The sequence below is a fragment of the Corvus moneduloides genome, chromosome 3 (assembly GCF_009650955.1).
Source record: "Corvus moneduloides isolate bCorMon1 chromosome 3, bCorMon1.pri, whole genome shotgun sequence".
NCBI classification, from domain to species: Eukaryota; Metazoa; Chordata; class Aves; order Passeriformes; family Corvidae; genus Corvus; species Corvus moneduloides.
Genome location: NC_045478.1, coordinates 99,338,836 through 99,359,431, shown reverse-complemented (window position 1 = coordinate 99,359,431; position 20,596 = coordinate 99,338,836). Strand labels below are relative to the sequence as shown.

General features: G+C 38.8%; 1 protein-coding gene across 5 annotated transcripts in view; it reads right to left on the bottom strand.

Moving 5' to 3' along the window:
* RPS6KC1 (ribosomal protein S6 kinase C1) overlaps positions 1-20,596 on the bottom strand; it is an 86,382-nt gene that overhangs the window by 62,186 nt on the left and 3,600 nt on the right. For 2 of the 5 annotated variants that reach the window (XM_032102965.1, XM_032102966.1), the window contains exons 2-7: positions 19,367-19,402; positions 14,906-15,026; positions 7,003-7,118; positions 4,942-5,035; positions 1,261-1,320; positions 97-459 (exon numbers count right to left, since the gene is read on the bottom strand). In XM_032102965.1, coding sequence (XP_031958856.1) covers positions 97-459; positions 1,261-1,320; positions 4,942-5,035; positions 7,003-7,118; positions 14,906-15,026; positions 19,367-19,402 — 790 coding nt within the window. Of the gene's footprint in view, positions 1-96; positions 460-1,260; positions 1,321-4,941; positions 5,036-7,002; positions 7,119-14,905; positions 15,027-18,060; positions 18,148-19,366; positions 19,403-20,596 lie in introns of those variants that run through there. The other 3 variants (XM_032102967.1, XM_032102969.1, XM_032102968.1) reach the window with 3 other exon arrangements.

The window sequence follows — 20,596 nt, the reverse complement described above, 5'->3', positions numbered from 1 at the left end:
TTCTTTGCAACGCAGTAAGCTGATGTTAACCATGGAAATGTCATAAACAAACACACATAACCAAAGAAAAGACAAACATAACGGGAAGATCCATACCTTGAACACCTTCCAGAAGCAGATCAACCCCCTTTCGATAAAAGCTTAAGGCAGCTTCATAATCTTCCTCCTCCTCCTTCTTCAAAGCCAGTTTTATTAACTCGCCTGCTTTCTCCAAGTAATCTTGTTTGCCTGGCTTGGGTTTTAAGCTTCCAGTAAACAAACCATGGCTTTCCTTTTCTCCTTCGGGTTTGCTCCACTCCTGCTCAGGTGCCAGTGTGCTTTGTACTGGGGGTTCAGAAGTAACACAAAGGCCAACAGCTCTACTGGGAGAACTTTGGTTGGATGCCATTCCATCATCTAACTCGGCAAGAGAATCTACATCAACTGTCAGAGAGATCAGGTCGCTGTCACTGGAGAAGCCTGAAAGTCAGAAAGACACCCATAACTCGAGAAGCCTTCAAAATTCTTTATCCCATTCAAAGATTTAGCTCTTTTCACTTACACAGTTTCCTCAGAATGCCCTCAGAAACTCCCTGATTGCAATGCCGTCTTTAAAAAATTTTAGTACCTATAAAAACATATTTGTAAAAATTAACTGCAAACTCTGCAGAACAACCCTGGTCTTCATTTCAGTTCTGGGAATGAAGAGACCAACATCTAACATCCAACTTAAACTTTCAAAGCAGCTCCACCATTGGGCTCCAGGAAATTAGAAATCTAAACCTTTCTGTGTGAGTGCTATTAGAAAAGTCAACCAGCAGGAGCCAAATTACTGTTTCAAGAAATCCCAACATACTGTTCTAAATCAGTAAGATTAAGCATCCTCAAAACAGTAAATTAGGAGTTTGAATTAACACAGAGTTACTGTCAGCTTATGTATCATGCAGCACTCACCTCACATGTAACCCACATAATCTTCTTTCATTGCTAACACATGGTAAAATAAATTACTTAACACCTGTTTCATCACTCAAATCTGAGCTAACACATTTTATTTTACATTTGCCGTAAGTCACTACACCCTTACTGCAAGCTGACCTTCAGTAAACTAAACCACAGGAGCTTTTCATGGTTATTGGGGAATAAATGGCAACAAAGGTATTTTACCTATATACCATTTCATTCCGTAAGGATTATCATCCACAAAAGGCATTCACTCTGTTATTATTTTTTAATGATTTAACTTCCACAAATGTAATGGAAACAACTTCTAGATCTCACCTCCACATTCCGACTGGCTCGTAAGTGTCACATCATCAAGCCCACTTAAATCCTTTCGAACTGAAAAGGACAAGAATGACAAAAATGCTTCTGACATCCATGTGTACAACAGATTACAAGTTCCCTTGCCATCAGAATGAAAAAGCGTGACCCTCCTACAGGTAAAAGTATATAATGTGAAACTGCTCTTTGACTGGCTATCAGAGATATCCATTTGTTAACACACCATTAAAATTGGGACAGTGGTATTAAGATTGCTATTTCTCACTGCTTCCAGGATTTAAAAAGAAAACACAGATCCTTGCTTGAGTGGGGGATTATTCAAGCCTCACACTCCAATCCACCTAATTTCAACAGCAGCAAGACTATAATTCCTATGTCTCTCTGCTCTGACAATTTATGGCTAAGGAGACTTAACACAGGAAAGTTTTCAAAGCTGGGAGCTACGCACCAGGGGAAAAAAAAAAAAAAAAGCCAGCTTTCAGTCTCAAAAAACGTCATTCCAGAATAGCACCCTGCAAGAGACATATGGAGCAAGCCACAAATTTGGCAGTGCCACCTGGATATCAAGTAGCAGTTTGTTTTATCACCTTGGCACATGTACCCTCTGAGGCAATGAAACAGGCAACAAGGTCAAGACATTTAGCTGTTTGCATGCACAGAGAAAGTAAACTCTGAGCTAAAATCTGGCGTCTGTTTTCTCCTATATTGTTGTCAGAGTGAAGAGTTTAACCACATTTCCACATAACATGTTCTGACTTATTTTCAGAAAGTATGTGGCAGCAGGCAGAAGCTGACTCAAAAGATACTAACTCAAGCTTTCTTTTACGTTTTGCAGCTGTAAAGTTATAGAAGTTAACAATTTCTGGAAGAGGAGTAAGAAGGCACTGTAGAAATAGTGCTTTTCTAAAAGGCAGCAGTTCCTTAACATGAGTGAGAGGAAAAAGACATAAAGGAGAACAAATTACCAGCAACTCTTTGTCTGAAAAGCAAGGGACAGTGATACTTATGACACTAGACTACTTGAGAGGAAGGGACAGGGTGCACAGAAGACAATGCTCCTGATCCTCTCGTGGAAAGGACATAAAGTGAAGTTCATGCAGAGAAGAAAACTGCCTGTGTAGCCTCCAATCCTGCAAGAAAGAAGGGAAACTCACAACAGAAAAGTTGGAGGAAGACAGAGGATACATTAACTAGCATAATAATAGTGGGCCATCCACCTGCTCAATTTAGGAGCAACAGTATCAAATTTGGGGGTGGAGGACTGAGCATTTATTAAACACCATTTAGAGGTATCAGGTGATAGAAGCAGATCTGATTGATGGACAAAGAATGCAGCAAGAAAGCATGAATGGAAAAGCTTTGGAAGGGTGTTCTGGCCACCCAGAAGAGATGAATTAGAGCCCATCTACATAGCAGACTTCACACAGACTCAAGTTCCCCTCCCTACAGGTCAAACAAAACCACATTTACTCTTGTCTTGTAGCCAGCTGGACCAAAAGTTGTATGAACACAGCTAGCATGGCACAGAGCCTGAGCTAATAAACTTTTCTTTAGGTCAGGTTTAGAGCCCAGAGCTGGCACCACACAGCAACAGCCACGGGGCTTCCAGTCATCTTACAGGATAGGAAGCATCTCAGATGCACAGGCTTATTTCTGGAAAGATAATGTGCACATGGTAAAACAAAAGGAGAAAGGAAAAAAGAGAATGAGAAAAAAATTAACTTCCTGATGAAGTTCTCTAAAGAATCAGGTAAGGTAATTGATACAGGAACACTTATGAAGAGGAAGCTGGACATCTGAACATCATCCCATGTACTCAGAGAAGAAGACAAAGTGACTGTCAGGAATATTAGAAGAGAATAATGATGCTGAAATTGAACACAAATTTCTGTTCTTGTCTCTGCCCTGTGCAATTTCACCAGGTATCTGAAAAGTAAACACAGTTTCCAAAAATTGGTGGAAAGCCTGGGTAACTTGGCCTCTTGAAAAGCAGATTCCTATGAAAGCATGAATTGCCAAACTCCTTTTATAAGCAAGATAACAGTTGCTTATTTTCATACAAAAACACTTCTACTACTGCAATCAATTTGCATCTTCAACCATTAATGTGCGCACCTTCTGCAAAATGAACTTTGTCTGAACAGATAAAGGTGAGAAAACACAACCCACCCTTAAAAGCAAACAGCAGCACCTGTTAAGGGATGGATTTGCTACTTCTCAGTACAACAGCCTGAAGGAGCAGTGCCCACGTGGAGGCCCTTGGATGCCCACAGAAAGTAACACAGGGAACCAGCCACAGTTAACTGCCACAATCAGACTGGGAAAAACCAGATGCAGGCAGGAGGCCGTGAGGAGAGGCAGGGAAAGGACTCAAGGCTGAGTATTGCCACTGCCATCTAGAGGCTTTAAAGACAGATGTTTCTTTCTGTCCATAGCCTCCCCCCACCAGAATCTGCTTTCAAACATAAGAAGATATGAGCTGGAAGACACATAGGTTTTTAGAAAAATGTAACTCCACAAAAGTCACATTCAGCATCTCCAAATCCTGTGCTAATAGTTGTTCCAAGTATCCCGTAAAAGCCCTCCAGCCGATTCAGAAGGGTATCAAAGAATTTTTCTACTTTACAGCATTTTTTTTTCTTTTCAGTATTTTATCTGACATAAAGGAAGTGGTTTTCTTCTGCTAAAAATGAGGCCCTTGTGAATAATGAATAGAAACGTTCACATTAAGCACTTTTAGAAGCACTCTTTATTTTATAAGGCAGAGTGTAAAGTGAGTGCATTGTCAGAATCTGGAATGTGATATTTCACGGAAATCATTAAAACCTTTTAAAACTAGTTAGTGCTATTTATCATAACTGTCCTCTTCAACTAAACACCTTTCTCTTCACAGAACAAAATATTGTGGGGACATTAGTTTATTAACATAATAGGAAGTACTACAAAATAAAATCCAAATAGCTTCCCATATAGAATATATTGTACAACTAAGCACAAAGTTATTGACAATGAGAGATCCCAGTGACAAGTCATACAACCTCAAGAAAAAAAAAACAGCCAACCACTGTTAGAAGACAAAACCATTTTTTGTTATGCAAGAATTGTTTTATCAAAGCAAATGCTATACCAGAAATATCAGATCCCTTCCCAAGTAAGCTTAATAAGTGTTTTTATAATGTAGATTTATACATGAGAGCTAAACAATTCCAAAGGAAAACTTTGGGGTCGGACACGAATTTCCTAGAAATCACAAGAACCAGGCATAACTCAGAAATACATAAATATCTGAAGGATTGCATGGTACACGGAAATGCTTAAGGGGACTCAGCCTAGAGGCAGGCAAGAAGCTCTAGTATAGTATTTATTTGGGCTGACTGACCCTTCCTTACAGCTATGCTATTATTTAGCGCAAGTGCAATGCCACTAAAAGTGCCACTAAAATTACTCAACACGTGGTATCCAAGTCAGCATGTACACCTTTACAAGCAAACCTCCAGAAGTGCAAACAGCTCTGCTGAGCCCAGCTTCTCTCTTGCCAGTCCCAGCTCTGGCATTTCTGCCATACCAAGCAAACAGAAACTGGAGGCCAATGCCCCATGAAGAAATATGGCACTTGTCATTTATGAGCTGCTTTAAAACAGATCATGCTATGAGGTTATGTGAGAACAGGAAGCAAACCTTCAGAGCTGCAGTCAGACAGGTTGTCAGTCAGAGAGTCAGACAAAGGCTCAACAGGACCAATCAGTTCAGAGCCATCATGCACCTCTCCACCCTGAAAAGAAAGAGGGAAAGGAATTATTCAGCTGCTGTGCTCTATGGAAATTCTCATTGTATAGAAGTGATAGCCAAAATGATATTTCCTACTCAGTGAATGCTCCATTACTTCAGAATTAATGCATTTAATTGAACTATTGGCAAAATTAAACAAGGACTTTTGTTTAAGCCATGCTTGGTTGCCACAGACTGACTAGATATCTAAATATTTAGCCAACTGCAGCTTCAGAGTTCTGAACCACAGAGACCTGCACACCCAAGTCTAACAGGGAGAGAACAATAGTACTCCTGATCTCTTGTGTGACATACAGTCTGTGCCCTTCAGTGGTGCTCCCAAGCTCAGCAGGTCCCTCACACAGGACTGTCTGTCCATCAGACTAATGTCTCACTCGTGACCCACTATCTTGAGTCCAGTCGTAGTTGAGACTTAAAGATACAAGGAGGACATTCCTTTCCAAGCCTGAACAGAACCAAAGCTACGAGAAGTAACAATAGCCCTAGAAACTACCTAAATTTTTTGGGTGCTTTTTAAATTTCTGCTTCACATCTCAAGTGCACACTTTCCATGCCACTTTAACAGAAAGTGCACCATTTTCAAGGCCATGTTACAAACAGGCATTGCTAATCTGTCCTGGACGAGCCCAGGACAGCTTCACACAAGCCAGTTCATTCTTCTGGAGTTTACAACACATAGATCCAGAGAGCTCTCCCTTCAGATGTTTCTAAGAATTCATTGTCCAAGTCTCTCTCTCCACAGCTATTTGCACAAAAATCTGAAAAGGAACAAAACCACCCCTGAGCAGAGCTAAAGCACACGGGCTGAGCTGGTGACAGACCAAACCTAAGGCTCTCTTACGGAAAACATGACACCACATCAGCTAGCAAATGGGCCTAAATTATTGCATTTGCATAACTGCCCTGGAAGACATAGTTTCTCCTACAAAAACATTGGTTTTCTAGTTTTATTCATTTCCTTGCAAATCCAGAAAAGTCCATTTGGAGGCTAAAACTAATACTTTTATTAAGCAAAGGAGGGAAAGAAAACTCTGAAAAAGTACCCAAAACCACAGAAGTACTTCCAAAGAACTGAAAAAAATGCAAATGCAAATAAACCAAGAAAGTAAAATAGTCCAACTTGGTCTCCCACTCATTTATTGCCACCAAAGCTTAATGAATTGTTTTAAGTATTTTAAAGAACCCTGCAATAAATTCATGAAAACAAGCAAAGAATTTTAAGCTTTGATATAATTTTGCTTTTGTATATGTATTCTTTAAATATACTAAACACATTAATATGCTTAAGTCCCATCTCAGCCAGATAAACGTTTCCTTAATTCCAGAGAGTTACTATCACGGGTACATGTAAATTTATGCTTATGAGTTTGCAGAACGTTAGACTAAGCTACTGAAAATAAAGTGGTTTGAATGAACAATTGAAAAGAAACTGCTTCAGCTGTAATAAAGAGGAAGCCCACATCAATGTACCGTCCTAAAATCTGGTATGGAGACTGGTTCTCACAACACTGTACAAGCAGCACATTGGACTAGTTACATGCCAAATTTGTTGCTGGGGACCTGAGTCCATAAAAGATCATAAGGAAACAGCGTAAACAGTCTTCACTCCTTTGGTTTGAAACTATAAACACCTACTTAAAATATAGGAACAGTGATAATATTTTTATTACTTCCCCACTGGAATTTATCATCACAAGTTTTGCTCATCATTCAATAAAAAAAATTAAATTCCCTTCACCTGAAGCTCCTGTAAAACTTTCCACCTTGTAGAGGTGTGGCATGGGGCTTTTTTAAAGCCACATTTCCAGAGTGAACAGAGAACTCCCAGTCCCTTCTCAAAGCATGTCCGACCAGCTCACTTCATTCCATGGTTTATAAAGTAAAGCAGAATCAGCACTACACTTCAGTCACATCAGTAAGAAGCAAATACTTCTGCAAATATTAACCAACCTTAAAAAACTCTTCCAGCTGTTTGCTGTTATAGAGAGCAGGTATATTGGCAGAAAACTGCAAAAGATCTTCAGCACATTGCCTTCTTTCTTCAATCACCGTTTCATCAAATCGCCCTGGAACAGACACATAGATGGTCATGACAGTTTTAGAAATAACTACACATTTATTTTGCAATAATAACTACAACAAAAGAAAACAAATGAGACAAAAGCAACCTTCTGGAGACAATGCCCTGAGTCTATGAAAGTCACTTCAACGCTTCAGGAGAACATAGCAAATCTTCAAACTTCCTATTCTCAATTGTCCCTAGAGTCCCGTCGTCCGCAATCCACTCGGATGATGAAAGCTGGCAGCTACGACAAGAATCCTTCGCCCTCTCATCGTAAGAATATGTGAGGCAACACTCTTGATTAGCCAAGAGACACTAACGGATGTCCAGTGTTATCTGACAATAAATGATACATGCACAATTTGACAATATGCCAGTCAGTGTCAGCCTTGATTACGGCCCAAATCCTGTAAGGAGCTGAGCAATCTTCACGTATTCTCAAGAACAACGCACAATATGAGCGGGTAGTAAACAAAGTATTACTAAAAGCCCCCAAACAGATCTTCAATTCCAAGGTGCCATTTATGGAGGAGACAAAGTGTAGGGGAGATGGTGAAGCCCTGCTACCAGGCACTGAAGCTTTCCTCTGAAGTAGCTCCATGCAGACAGGGTCTCATCTCCTTCTGGATTCAAGAGGTAAACAGAGCTGGGAAGCAGCTCATTTACTAAAATGTATGAACCTTCCTTTTTCTCTACCCAGCACCCAAAACATTCCAATTAGAAAAAACATACTTAAAAAACAATCCCTTCAGTTCACCTGAAGAGATTTGCTTCTCAGGAGAAAACCCTTGGACTGCTACCTTAAATTCACATCCTTCACAATTGCACACAACTTATTTTAGCTTTTTATATCAACATCACTTTGTTGTTGAAATAGTTACAAGTTTACAAAAGGAAAAGGGCAGAGGTTAACAGTAATAATTGGAGGAGAATAGAACAGATATTGCAACAGCTATACAGAGGGGAAAAAAGGACTGGGAAGACAAGTTGAAGAAAGTACTGCTATAACAGCATGACCAGAAAAATAAGAACCACCTGTGACAGCTCTGTGGCATTAACCTTTGAAGAGGACAAAAGCAACATTGCATACAAAAGCAAAATTCATTTATACTTAGAGCAAGCAAAAAAATAATCCCAGAAGAAAGTATCAAAGCAGGATTCTTTCCAGAAATTCTTCAAGTAAATAGCTCCTGCCCATGCGGTACCAGAAAAAAGAAAATAAAACTAAAAAGACACACACATACTCACAAGATCACAAACAAAGCTTTTGGGGCTTATTTTTCCCATGAAAGAAAAGAAAAGACATCATTGGGCTAATTTTCAGCTGGACTGGTTCCGTGCCTTGCTCACCCCGCCGTTTCAGCTGTACAAACAGGAGCAGCTGTACAAAAGAGTGAGCAACAAGCAAGCAGAAAGAAGGCAAAAGCAGTGCTACCACGGTGAGTGGCAACATTGAAATCAGGCCCTATTAAACTGCTCATCAAACTTCCTAAGTCTTCAGAGCAACACTGGGGGTGCATTAGGGCTCTTGGTTCAATCCATGCAAAATTGAACACCATGGTAAGAAAACAAATTCCCTCAGCAAAGCACAGCAGCATGGGCCAGTTAAATGAACCTACAAAAAATCACACAAACGCTGTTACAATGCAGTAGAAAATCAACTGTGAAAAAGTAAACACTTAACAATACCAGAAACAGACAACTTTTGCAAGAAAGTAACACTGTAAGATATTTTTCCTCGTTTCTCAAGAACCTCTCCCTGTTTCATTTCATCAAACTAAATAAAAACTGACTTTCCTTATCCACATCTTCTCAGCATCTCCACTGGGCGCCAGATAGGACACATGGGGACCAGCCCTGTGAGGCTGACCAGTGTACATTCACCCACTGCCAGGCAGCTGCAAAGCTCACGGGTAGGAGCTGAGCCTGCCTGGCCCTCAGCAGCACCAAAGCATGTGCTCTCTTCTTACTCAGCTGCCATTCCACAGACTTTGCAGAAGTATAATTACATTTGCAACCGCCTTCACTCTCAAATTTAGCTGATATTAGCCACATCAGTAAGGGGTTTGACTTTCTGGCAGCACAATTACACAAGCCTTAGTTTCTTAGGAAGCTGAGCTAAAAACAAATAAAAATACATGTTTGAACAGAGCAACTTAAACATTAGTCAGTGTCACATTTTCCAGCCCATTAGCATCATGATACACTATCAGGAAAACTGCTTCTAGAACTAGAGGGCTTTAGGGGAAGGAAGAACATTATTCAGTACTGGTTCAGTTCACAGACCTCCTGGCATCTTGCTGGCAGTTTAATTCCCAGGCAACCCTGCCTAACTCCTTCCTCCTTCTCCTTTTTTCATACTTTCAAGCAATGCTGTATTGCTCAACACTTTCATCATCACCCTTCTCAAGGAAACGCTGAAAGGTGCTTACACAGCCAGCTGACTCTCCAAACATTTCTTTTAGGATGTCATTCTCCATCTAAATCAACATTATTTCAGCTAATCTTTACAATCTCTCAGACACACATAAAATTCATTCTAGAGATCGCATCTTTCTGATATTTTTAAGAAGTGCCAACTACAACTTTAGCATGTAACACAGTTGTTACTCCTCCAGTGATGTTCCATTCAAAACTTTCTATTTACATGGAAACAAAATGTAAATTTCTGTGCAAAGAATGCACCATCAATTTTGTGGAGAAGACCTGAAGAACAAAACACCCAGCAAGATTTGTGTTCATGTTTCAGTTAGTTTCTCACAAGACTTCCTACTGTACACAACACCGAATTCATAAATATGTTACTTCATTCAGTGTCTTCAAATACAAAGGGCATCCTTTTGTGAGCTTTGTAATGTAAATCATCTTTCTGACTCACTGCTAACAAGTCACCAATATCTGGGGGGGGAGTTGTTTCTTTTTTGGTGGGGTGCAGGGTGTGTACTAATTTTTATACTGAAGTACATTTCTGCAGTTGTTAGATACAAAACATAAAGATTTACCCATATTTTGGTAAAATGCCATGTATAGTCAACATATGGAAATACTTAAAAGTGTCCAACAATAACAACAACAAAGAAGTTGTTTGAAAGTACTGAAGAAAATTATGTTGATGCATATTAGGATAGGACAGTAATCCTGTCCCAGAATTAGGTATCACAATTTTAACAGCTGGATCTGTTAACACATTTTAGATTTCTGTGATCAGATTCACTGAGGTTTTTCCTATAAAATGGGTGAAAAAGGTTCAAGTGAAGTACGGAGAAAGTCAGATGATTTCTTTTTCCCCATCCATAGCATGTTTCCTGCTTTGATGCAAGCAACTCTACTGCAACAGCATAAAAAAACCATGCACTTCGTGGCAAATCTTTAGTTGCACGAAATAACGGAAGCACAGCATGACACATTTGTTTTTAAATACATCTTAGCTCTCCACACCATCTCCTGAAACTCTGAATGCTGAAGTGGAGATGCTCTTCAGGTTTAACACTTCTACTACAACTAAGTTCGACTGTCAGAACCACCAACGCTCATTTTGCAAAGTGCACTCTCTGCAAAACAATAGGTGCATATATTAGTTAAAGCACAGGAATCCAAAAAAAAAATTTAAAAAACACCAGCTGCCAGCAATTCTACTCACAAGTTTAATTAGAAACTAGTCTAAAAGCTGCAACAATTGTAACATCACCACAGGGAAGAAACACTGCTGAAATGGTCCATCAGAGCAGCATGGAAACAAAAGATCTTCAGAGAGATGGACCTTGCAGGCCATCACTAACAGAATGAGACTGAAAACAAGTTTATCAAAACCTTGTTATCTACTAAGATTATATTTTTGCTCTAGTACAAAAAAATACTAGGATTTTTATTTTAAATTAAAATGAATCATATGGCAGTTACCATGTGTACAATTGAGCTGGAAGGATACACAGTAAAATTTTATGTTGTAAATTCAAAGATAACTCTTAAATTGGACAGTCAGACAGTTCTGTTCCTTTCAGCTATGTACCAATCTTTTAAAATTTGTTTTTACATTGCCTCCACTTTGCTGTATTCTTCTGTGTCTCAGTTTCATTTAAATGTAGTGGGGCTTATTTTCGTTTAGTTTCAATTTCAAAGAGCTTTTTTATAAATAACTGCATTGAATGTTTCTGTGGATTGCCTTCTCTCACAATGTACATTGCAGTCACTTTTGTTCACTAAATACAATAGAAGAAGGATGTTTTTCAGAAGGGATTTCACTCAATTCTTCCCTTGCTTACAGAGCTAGTGTAAAAATAGTTAATTTGCATTTAGAGCAATTTTAAATTATTTAAGATATTAGACACCTGTACTCTCTTCCACCCTGATTCTCTTTTACCCCTCTCTTTTCACCCCTATGAATAGCTATCATATCTTCTACCTGAAATTAAATTATGCTTTGCAAATACTAGCTTTGTAAATACTTTGTCCAGTGAGAACTCTACTCTGTAAATCATATATAAAATAATCTCAGAATGGAACTAATACTCCATGCGTTATTTAACCATTATTGCCCATGCTCTGACATAGCACCAAAACTTAACCCCACTTCCAACTTCATAAATAAGCAAAAATAAAATTACATTAAACTTGGGTACGATTTGGCTGATGTGAAATACGATTTAAATCAGGAATTTTACCCAGCTCTGCGCAGAGAACCACAAAATTTGCATCAGAATTCAGCTTCATAGATGCATGCCAACAGATGCGAAACATGCTGGGTGCTAAAACATACCAATCTGAGACACACAGAAAATTTGGGAAAAGAGCCTCTAGATTACCGCCCAACACTGCTAAAAAATGCCACACAAAGAAAACCTGCAAAAACAAGCACTAGATATGCACCAAAATACACCAAACGCTGTCTGGGTGCTAAAACGTGCACAACACATCCAAACCATGCACAAACATGTATGGGGATGAACATAAAAAAACAGACACAACAAATGCAAACTGCAAGTACACATAAAGCATGCACTAGAGGTGTGGCAAAAAAATGCCAAACATGCTCAACGTTAAAAATGTTAAAAATATGGGAGGGAAAAAAAGATGTGGTAGCAGGATGCAAAAAGAAAAAAAAAAAAAAGGCAAACCCATGCTGAAGTGTGCTGTATGTTTAAAAGACCACCATATTTGAAACACATGGCAATGGAAAGCAACACTGCAGCAATGCCTAAGAAACAAAAATGATTTTTTAAAAAGTGCTAAAAGCTTAACAAAAAAAAAGAGCATGTGGGGAATTCATGCCAGAAGACAACAAGTCAAATGTACAGGACACCCAACAGACCACTGCAGTAATGCCAAACATACTGGGACAACACTGTAAAAACCAAAATCCACACCAGAAAGTACATGGAAAACCCAGACCAAAAACAAGAGCATATGCCAGATGCATTTAAAAAATGCCAAACACCCTGGACACTGAACCCCACACAAGGTGCATAGAGAAACCATAAGCACGGACTGAATGCTAATTAAAAAAACAAAACAAAAGAGAACAAACCAACCTCCAAACTAAACCAACTTGTAAAGACCATAAAAAGGCTTTAACAACCCCAAAGCACCTTAGGCTCTAACAAGCCTGCCCCAAAACACTTCAGAAACTGAAAACCTTGCCAGAAAACACATTAAAAAAAAGAGCATCTGGTAGACTCATGCAAAAAAAAATGCCAAGCATGTTCAAAGACTAAAAACCATTAAAATGCCCAATAATTGTACATGGTAAATCCATGTTAAAAAACCCCACCAAATATACACAAAAAAAGTCCTACTGAATAACTATTAAATACACTGAAAAATCCTACAGTATATGAAAACAAAAAAAACCCCACACCACAACAAAGAAATCCTGGACACAAATAACATCATAGCCATACTCTAGGAACCAAAACCACAAAAACACTCCAAATCCACACTGGAAACCTTGCCAAAAAAGAGAGCAAATGCCAAAAAACCACCAAACATGCTGGACACTGAACATCAAGCAAAGTTCATTGAAAAACATAACACAGGCTGGATGCTTATAAAAAACTAACCCAAAACAAACTCGTAAACTCCATGGAAATACATTAGTAACCTCAAAACCAGCCCACAAACTAAAAAGTCCAACAAAAAATGCCTTATAAGCCGAAACGCCGGACAAAAATGACAGAAAAAGACCATGAGGTAGATTCAAGCTAATACGACACCAAACACATTGGGTACTTAAAACCTGTTAAAATTCCCAGTAATTCTATCTGGTAGATGCACACAAAAAAAATCCAAACTCAAGCGGGACACTAAAAAAAAACTATCAAAAAGCAACTCTCAAAACCCAACAAACTAAAAAGCCCCATTCTACAGGGTTAGAAATGCCTCAGAAACACTTACAAAGCACACAGCAGGTATATGCCAAAAAAAGGTCAAACATGCCGGGCTCACTGAAAAATGCTAAAACCTGCCTAACAACCTGCAGGGTATGCATGGGAAAAAAAGCTACACCTAAGAAATGGGGGATACAGCAAAAAACCCTATATAAAGATGCTACAGCAATGCATTAAGAACCAAACACCTTGCCAAAAGAGCAAAGAATTCACACCAAAAACCTTGCCAAAGAAGTGACCACATGGGAAAGGTTTGCCAAAAAACATCCAACATGCTAGATGCTCACAACTACGCAGAAAAACCCAAAACAAAACTGACTGACTACAGCCACCACAGACTGGGTGCTTAAAAAAACAAAATACACTAAAACAACTTGTAAGTGCCATGGAAATGCCTTAGTAACCCCAAAAGCACTTTAGAAACCAATAAGCTCATCCAAAACCAAACCAAATACACATGATAGATGCATGTACACAAACGTCAAACACCTGTTGGACACTTTAAAAAAGAACTTTAAAATTCTTGGGAAAAAGGCTCAAAAGCAGGTGGTAGATGCACAGCAAAAAGCAACAGTCAGCAACACCTCAGAAATGCCTCAAGAACACTCAGAGAGCATGCAGTACATGTATACAAAAAGATGCCAAACATGATGAACACACTAAAAAATTGTTGAAAAACGCTTAAAAACCCAGTGGATATTGTGTGATACATAGGTACACCAAAAACATAGAGTTCATGCTGAACATGAAGAACACACACTAAAAAAAGTTAATTTTATAAACACAACACTGCTAAAAAATGTGTAGTAGGTGGAATTCTATACAGTCACAACACTTCACTGAAAGCCCACCTACAGCCCATCCATGAGGACATACACATCAGGATGAAGTTAAGACCTGTAAGAGCCAATTTTTTTTTGTCACTTGTTTCTCCTGTGGAGTCACAATCCTCTTGTGATCTCAAAAGCCTAGCTAGATAAAACTGACAATTGCAATCAAATTCCTATAATAAAAATTCTTTTCTGTAACAACCACTTAAGACTCAAATACAGCTCATCGCTAAAGATCAGACAGTTCATATATAAAATATTTTGTTTGCTGTTCAAGTGCTGTTCACAAAGCTAATATAGACTTTATGCTCCTGAAAACAGGGAATGTATGTTGTAAAGATACAGAACACATACATCAATAAGTATCTCACCTACTACATCTAACACAGTGGCAAAAACATAAAAAACTCTTATACATTACAAAAATAAAGAAAAGTATCAAGTTAGGATGCCAGCACACCTACAAGTTGAGTAGTAAAAGCACAAGGAAAATTTTCCATCCAGTTCCAAAACGAGATGTACTTATAAATAGTAAGTTATCAAAGAATTTCAGCAGGTCAGGAAGAAATTATGCTTACCAAACACTATTGCTTTGGCAAAAGGTGGAAAGAGCTCTGTGTGTCTGCATAGGTTTTTATGAATTTGCCAGAGATCTTTGTGCAGTTTCTTAAAGTCACTGTATCTCTTCCAAACAACTATCTAGAGCAGAGAAACCAGAGAGAAGTATTAGTGAGGTTCATTGTTCATATTACATCACACTACAAATACACTGGTTTAATCACATCAGAGCACTAACTTCAGCAAATTTGTTTAACAAAAATATGCAATCTGAACTGACAACTGTAAAAAGCATTAAAAATGGTCACTATCTGTCCCTGAGCTGCATTTTGGCTAACACTACAGTGCATAGAAAAAAAATGAGTAAAAGCTGAAAGGCGGGCAAAGGCAGCACTGCTTCAGTCACTCTGAGATCCAGACCTACACAGGGAGCCAGTAAGAGAGGAAAAAATGCTGAACAGGAGTGCTGCACCATCCAACATTTAACCCCACACTGTGCCTGGTGCAGCTGCAGGTGTGGGGAAGAGACAACAGCAAAAGAGAAAACCAGAGAAGAGAAATCAATACAAGCAAGGGATTTCTAGGGATGGTACATTAAGCCCCCAGGACTAGAAAACAGCTCCTAAGCTGTCTTAGTAGTGTTGATTAGATGTAAATGCAAGCCCCCATTTTAAATGTTTTTTTTGTAATAACACCAAAAAGAAAGAGTAGGTTCCTTTTGGAATCTAGACAAAAACTCCATCTTAGGAATAAAAAAATGCCATCGGTTCATTATACCAGATACTCCTGATCTGGTCTTTCCAGAAAGTACTCATCTTCCAGTCAGGTATCCACCTTATCCTTCTTCCATCCCACTCTTTCCATTCAAGAAAGGAGGAGAACCCAGTGGGAAAATCAAACCAATTAAAGAAATAAACAATAAAATTTACACTTGACTGCTACTGGATTTGTTATCAGAGTGAAAAGATATTAACAAAGATTTTTTTATATCCTGACCTCATTTTTGGTCAGACTCACTAAGCCATCACAATAAACCTCAACGCTAATGTAAAGTGATTAAAGTAGAACAGAAGGGAAAAAACAAGGGGAGAGAGAGACTGCATGCATTCAGCAGTTGATTCCACAGCTGCATCATTCAAATGTTTCAATTAACTTAATACAACTAACCACAACTTAAAATATTCCACATATTTCTGAATGATTTAACACGTTGCCTTCTCATGAGCAATCATAATTGAAAAAGTTTAAATTTTTTTCAAGCAAACCAGATTTAGAGCTAAGCAAAAGATTTGGATTTAGAGCTTTTTTGTTGTGGGTTTTTTTTTTTTTAAATATTGCAATCAGAGGCCTTCTAAGTTTCAGCAGATGCAAGTCCTACCTGCAGAACAATGCAGATAGAAGAGGATTGTTAACAGTAGATATGCAAAGCTTTAGTGTGGAAACACTCTACCCACCTTATAAATTTAGCTATACTGGAACCAGCAGTCCTGATTCAGACTCCCTTATTGGCACACATTTTCATGACTTAATTACAGCTGGTACTCAGTGAAGTGTAACACACAAGTGAGGAATCTCAAGAAGGCAAACTAGTCATTTTGCTATCAGAAATAATAATTTTTCAATGCTAAACTTTTATCTAATCCAATAGCCAGAAAGTGGATGATTAGCACTTCTTGAGCAGCGTGCATATAGAACACAAAATTGCCCAAGATGGTGAATTCTTTAAACAGTAAGTTACTGTATTGTCAGTACTTGGAGACAACATGAAAAGCTGCCAGAAAATAAAAGCATGAGATTTCATTCCACTAAAAAAGCATCATTTTTCACTGCTACAAGTGATCACTCAATAGTCAAGAGGAAAAAAATAAATACCCGTAAGTCACTTGCACAGCAAAAGCAGTCAAGGTTATCCTCAAATCTTTCAGAAGCTCATGGAAAACATGCCTTTTCATGCACACAGCTCAGCAAAGTTAGCAAAGTTCCCATTCTAACACCCTCATTAGAAATTAGATTTTGGAGGAAGGACACATTGTACTTTGAGGCCCAACGAAGCACAGCAAGGATATCATAAAACATATGTTAGACTTGTAATGCAATAAGGTGCTTGTCATGGCAAGAGCCAGTAGATCTCTATTAACTCATGCAATTCATCTGTTCCACAGTGAATAAGCCTTTCTCCTAAATGAAAAGGAAAAAACCCCACAGGCCTACCCTAGATACAACTGTCTTACACACCACATTGCCACCATCGGCCCCCAGAAGCAAGGAAATTAAAGGTAGGTCTGCTGGCCTTTCTGTATCTACTAACACCCCCCAACAAAACATTAATTTCTTTCATTCTTTTGAGAAGGAAGCCCTTACAAGGCTCTCTTCCTTCCTGCCCCAACAACAACAGCTGGGATTACATTGACTTGTAACTGGCTGCAGTGGGAGAGGTGCTGTAGTAAAGGCTTGTATCCCAAAGGGCAGCCAAAGGAAGTGACAGAAAACTGGCAAGTGGAATTGAGGTCACAGCACATAGCCTTATGTGCAGCTGTACATATGTAAAGAATGTATTAACATCACAGCAGTGGCATTAAGACACTCCTGAAGGAGGAGGCAGGCACAGCTAAGTGGTCCTACGTGGATGTGGGAAGCATGTTGCATGAGACGGATCCTAAAGCAATGCGGTGGTCGTGTGCACAGGATTTTCTGCTGAATTTCCAACTGAGCATTCTGGAAAACTGAGGTAATTTATTTTCAATGGGAGCAGGTTAGGGCATAATCTTTCTCTTTCAAAGGCTGCCAAAGTTCTTTTTTTATTGTAAGAGGCCATGTAACAGAAAAGCTCTCAACATATGGGGTCTTCTGACTACAATTCCCCTTTATGGCAACTACCATCTAGGATATTCCTTGTAATAACCAACTGTTTTCAGATAATGCTTGTAACAGAATCACCCCACAGCTAACATGCTATCACATGCAGAATAATTAATATGGTACAATGCAGGGTGGAAAAGGGCAACTATCAAGAAGTTCATCTCATATTTATGTCCTCTTATTGTCTAGAGTATGTGAAACTGCATGGGTAACCTACAGCCACAGATCAAAGCAATAATTGAAATATATAGTTTTGCTGTTGCGTCAAAACTACTTAACATATATCCGTGCAACACTCTAGCTGAAAGACACTTACAATATTATTTTTCTGATGAATGGACTCATCAACAGCTCTTATAAAGTGCTTTTCCTCACAAATGAAGATTAAGGTAATGGCAGAATGTGCTCATGGATAAGTTCAATTCAGGAGTCTCCCTGGAAAAGGTGAACATCAAGCTACAAACTACAGTAACACAGTTCTAAACTAGATCCATGATCATCTCTGATTCTGATAGGTTATTTTAATCTCCTAGAGATTAAAAAAAAAAAAAAACGCAAAAAGCACAAATGCTCATGCTTGCCTGATTCTCAAGATTTCAAAGAAGGATGCAGTAAAGGGGTGCTAGATATATTAGCCAATTCTCACCTCTGCCAAGCCACTAATCAGTAACTCTGATCACACAGAGATGCAATGAATTCAGTTACAAGCTCTTCCTTCATCAGCTCTGCAGGTTCTCCTCAACTGTAGTAAGAGACCGCACCAGAAACTGAACATATGCACGAGTTACACGATGTCTGAAAAGCCATAAGGTTGTGCTTTTGAGGGAAGATTTTGCAGATACAAAGTATAATAGTAACCATGTCAAGTCACTAGTCCAGAAAAAAAATCAAGGGAAAAAAACATGGTTTCTTAATTCAACAGAAAAAAATCCAAAACACACACACGTGGTATATTTCACTCTCTCAATAAATGGCTCATGTGACTTTTGAGGTGTTTAAGAGGCACTAGACTACAGCAGACCCTTACCCTTAGCCTCTTCAGAAGAGGCAAAGAATAAGCAATTTTAAAATTTTGTTGAAGTGTATCACTGGAAAATACTAAAGGAGCCTCAGAGAGATAGGCGTAATATATATGACTTACAGTCTAATCTCTCAACTACTCCTACACTCCTCCATTTTCCCTCTTCACTAATAGACAGTAATGGTGCAGGCTTTTCAGTGAAGTATTGGTTAAAGAGGAAAAGAGTACCTACAGCTGAGACCTAAGACTTGAATTGTGGACTGATCTCTAATTTTACCAGTAGGAGTTAAGTAACTATCAATTTGCCAATTCCAGCCCCAAGAAAAGAGCTTGTAAAGTTATCAAAGCAGTTTTGTCATCAAAAGACACTTCACTCCCTAAGACTTTGTTTCAAGTCACCATTCATCACTGAGGGATGAAATGCATCATGTTACACTAGCTACTGTTTTTAGCTATGAAAGCTAAAGACAAATGGAAACATATGAAAATTGTTCGCTCAATTACAATGACAAAACACACAGCAACTGCTAAATTACATCAAAGATGCTTCAAAAGGCATAGTGTGATACATAAAGACATTTGCACAAGTTTAAACTGTTACCTCCTGGACATCCTCTGGATTTTTTCTTGAAACAATCTGAAAAGCAAAACAAAAATGAAACCGTGTAAGTGCTTGGATTTTCAGTTTGGAAGTTAAAGAGTAACATACAATGATTCATTGCTGAAGAGAAAAAATCTCAAAAAAGGCAAACAGCTGCATGGTCCTATGCACTCAGAAAGTTTTCATTCAGTTTTAGAGAAGTCTAATACCCAAAGGCAACACAGTGAGGGATTTCAGCAGCAGTCAGTCATGATCACACAAAGACAGACGCACATTCTAGGCAAAATGGCACAAAATGCACCTCTCAAAACAAAGCTACGTAGAGCACATCTCCTATCGTCTTTCCAGTCTCTTCCTATTAATCCGTACTAGCGCCACATTACTCCCAATAAGAAGAGCTCATTAAGGCTACTTGGCTTAATATAAGCTGCACCTCACTGAGAATGTGAGGATTTGTATTTAGTAAGACAGTATTTCTACTTTACTTACAATCACCAGAGCGCAGACATGTCTGACTATCCTCACATATTTGTTTCTCCTTAAAAACTCTTTGCCTAATTAATTATAAATGGCTTTGTCCAGAGGAGAATTGCAGTGTAAATCAGGCTTGGCTGCACACCATAAAGAAGCCTGTATTTCGTTGTGATTTTTTTTTCTTTAAATAAATATTGATCACATAAGCCTTTGTAATCCAAGTTTTGTATTGGTCTTATAAACAGCAGTAAAAGCACATCCCCACAAACACACAAACCAAACAGAGACATCTTTAATTCATAACTGCAATTATCTTGTGCAAGTCAGTATATCCTTCATCATAAGAGCCAAAGCTGTTTAACAAAATAATTAGTCTACTGTTAGCTAAAGCAAAATAGGGCATTTTCAATCCAACTGGGACTATCCTCAGCAACACACCCCAGAATAATTGATGCCCTGAAGAGGTGATGCGTGTAAGAAAGCGCAGGGAGCCCACACTACTTGCACCCCAGAGACTCACACACCATCCCGCCGTACCGCGAGCACCACGCAGCTGATGCTCTGAGATGGAAGCCACTGAACCCACACTTTCCTCTTGCTAAGTGACAACAGCATACCTCTTATATTTCCCACAAACTTAGCTCTCTTCCTCCCTTCCATTTTTCAAGAATCCTTGCCAAAGCCTCCCAGATTTTGTACCACCAGTTTACTACAGCCCAGCCACGCATCTCTCACACAATTCGGAGGAGACAAGAC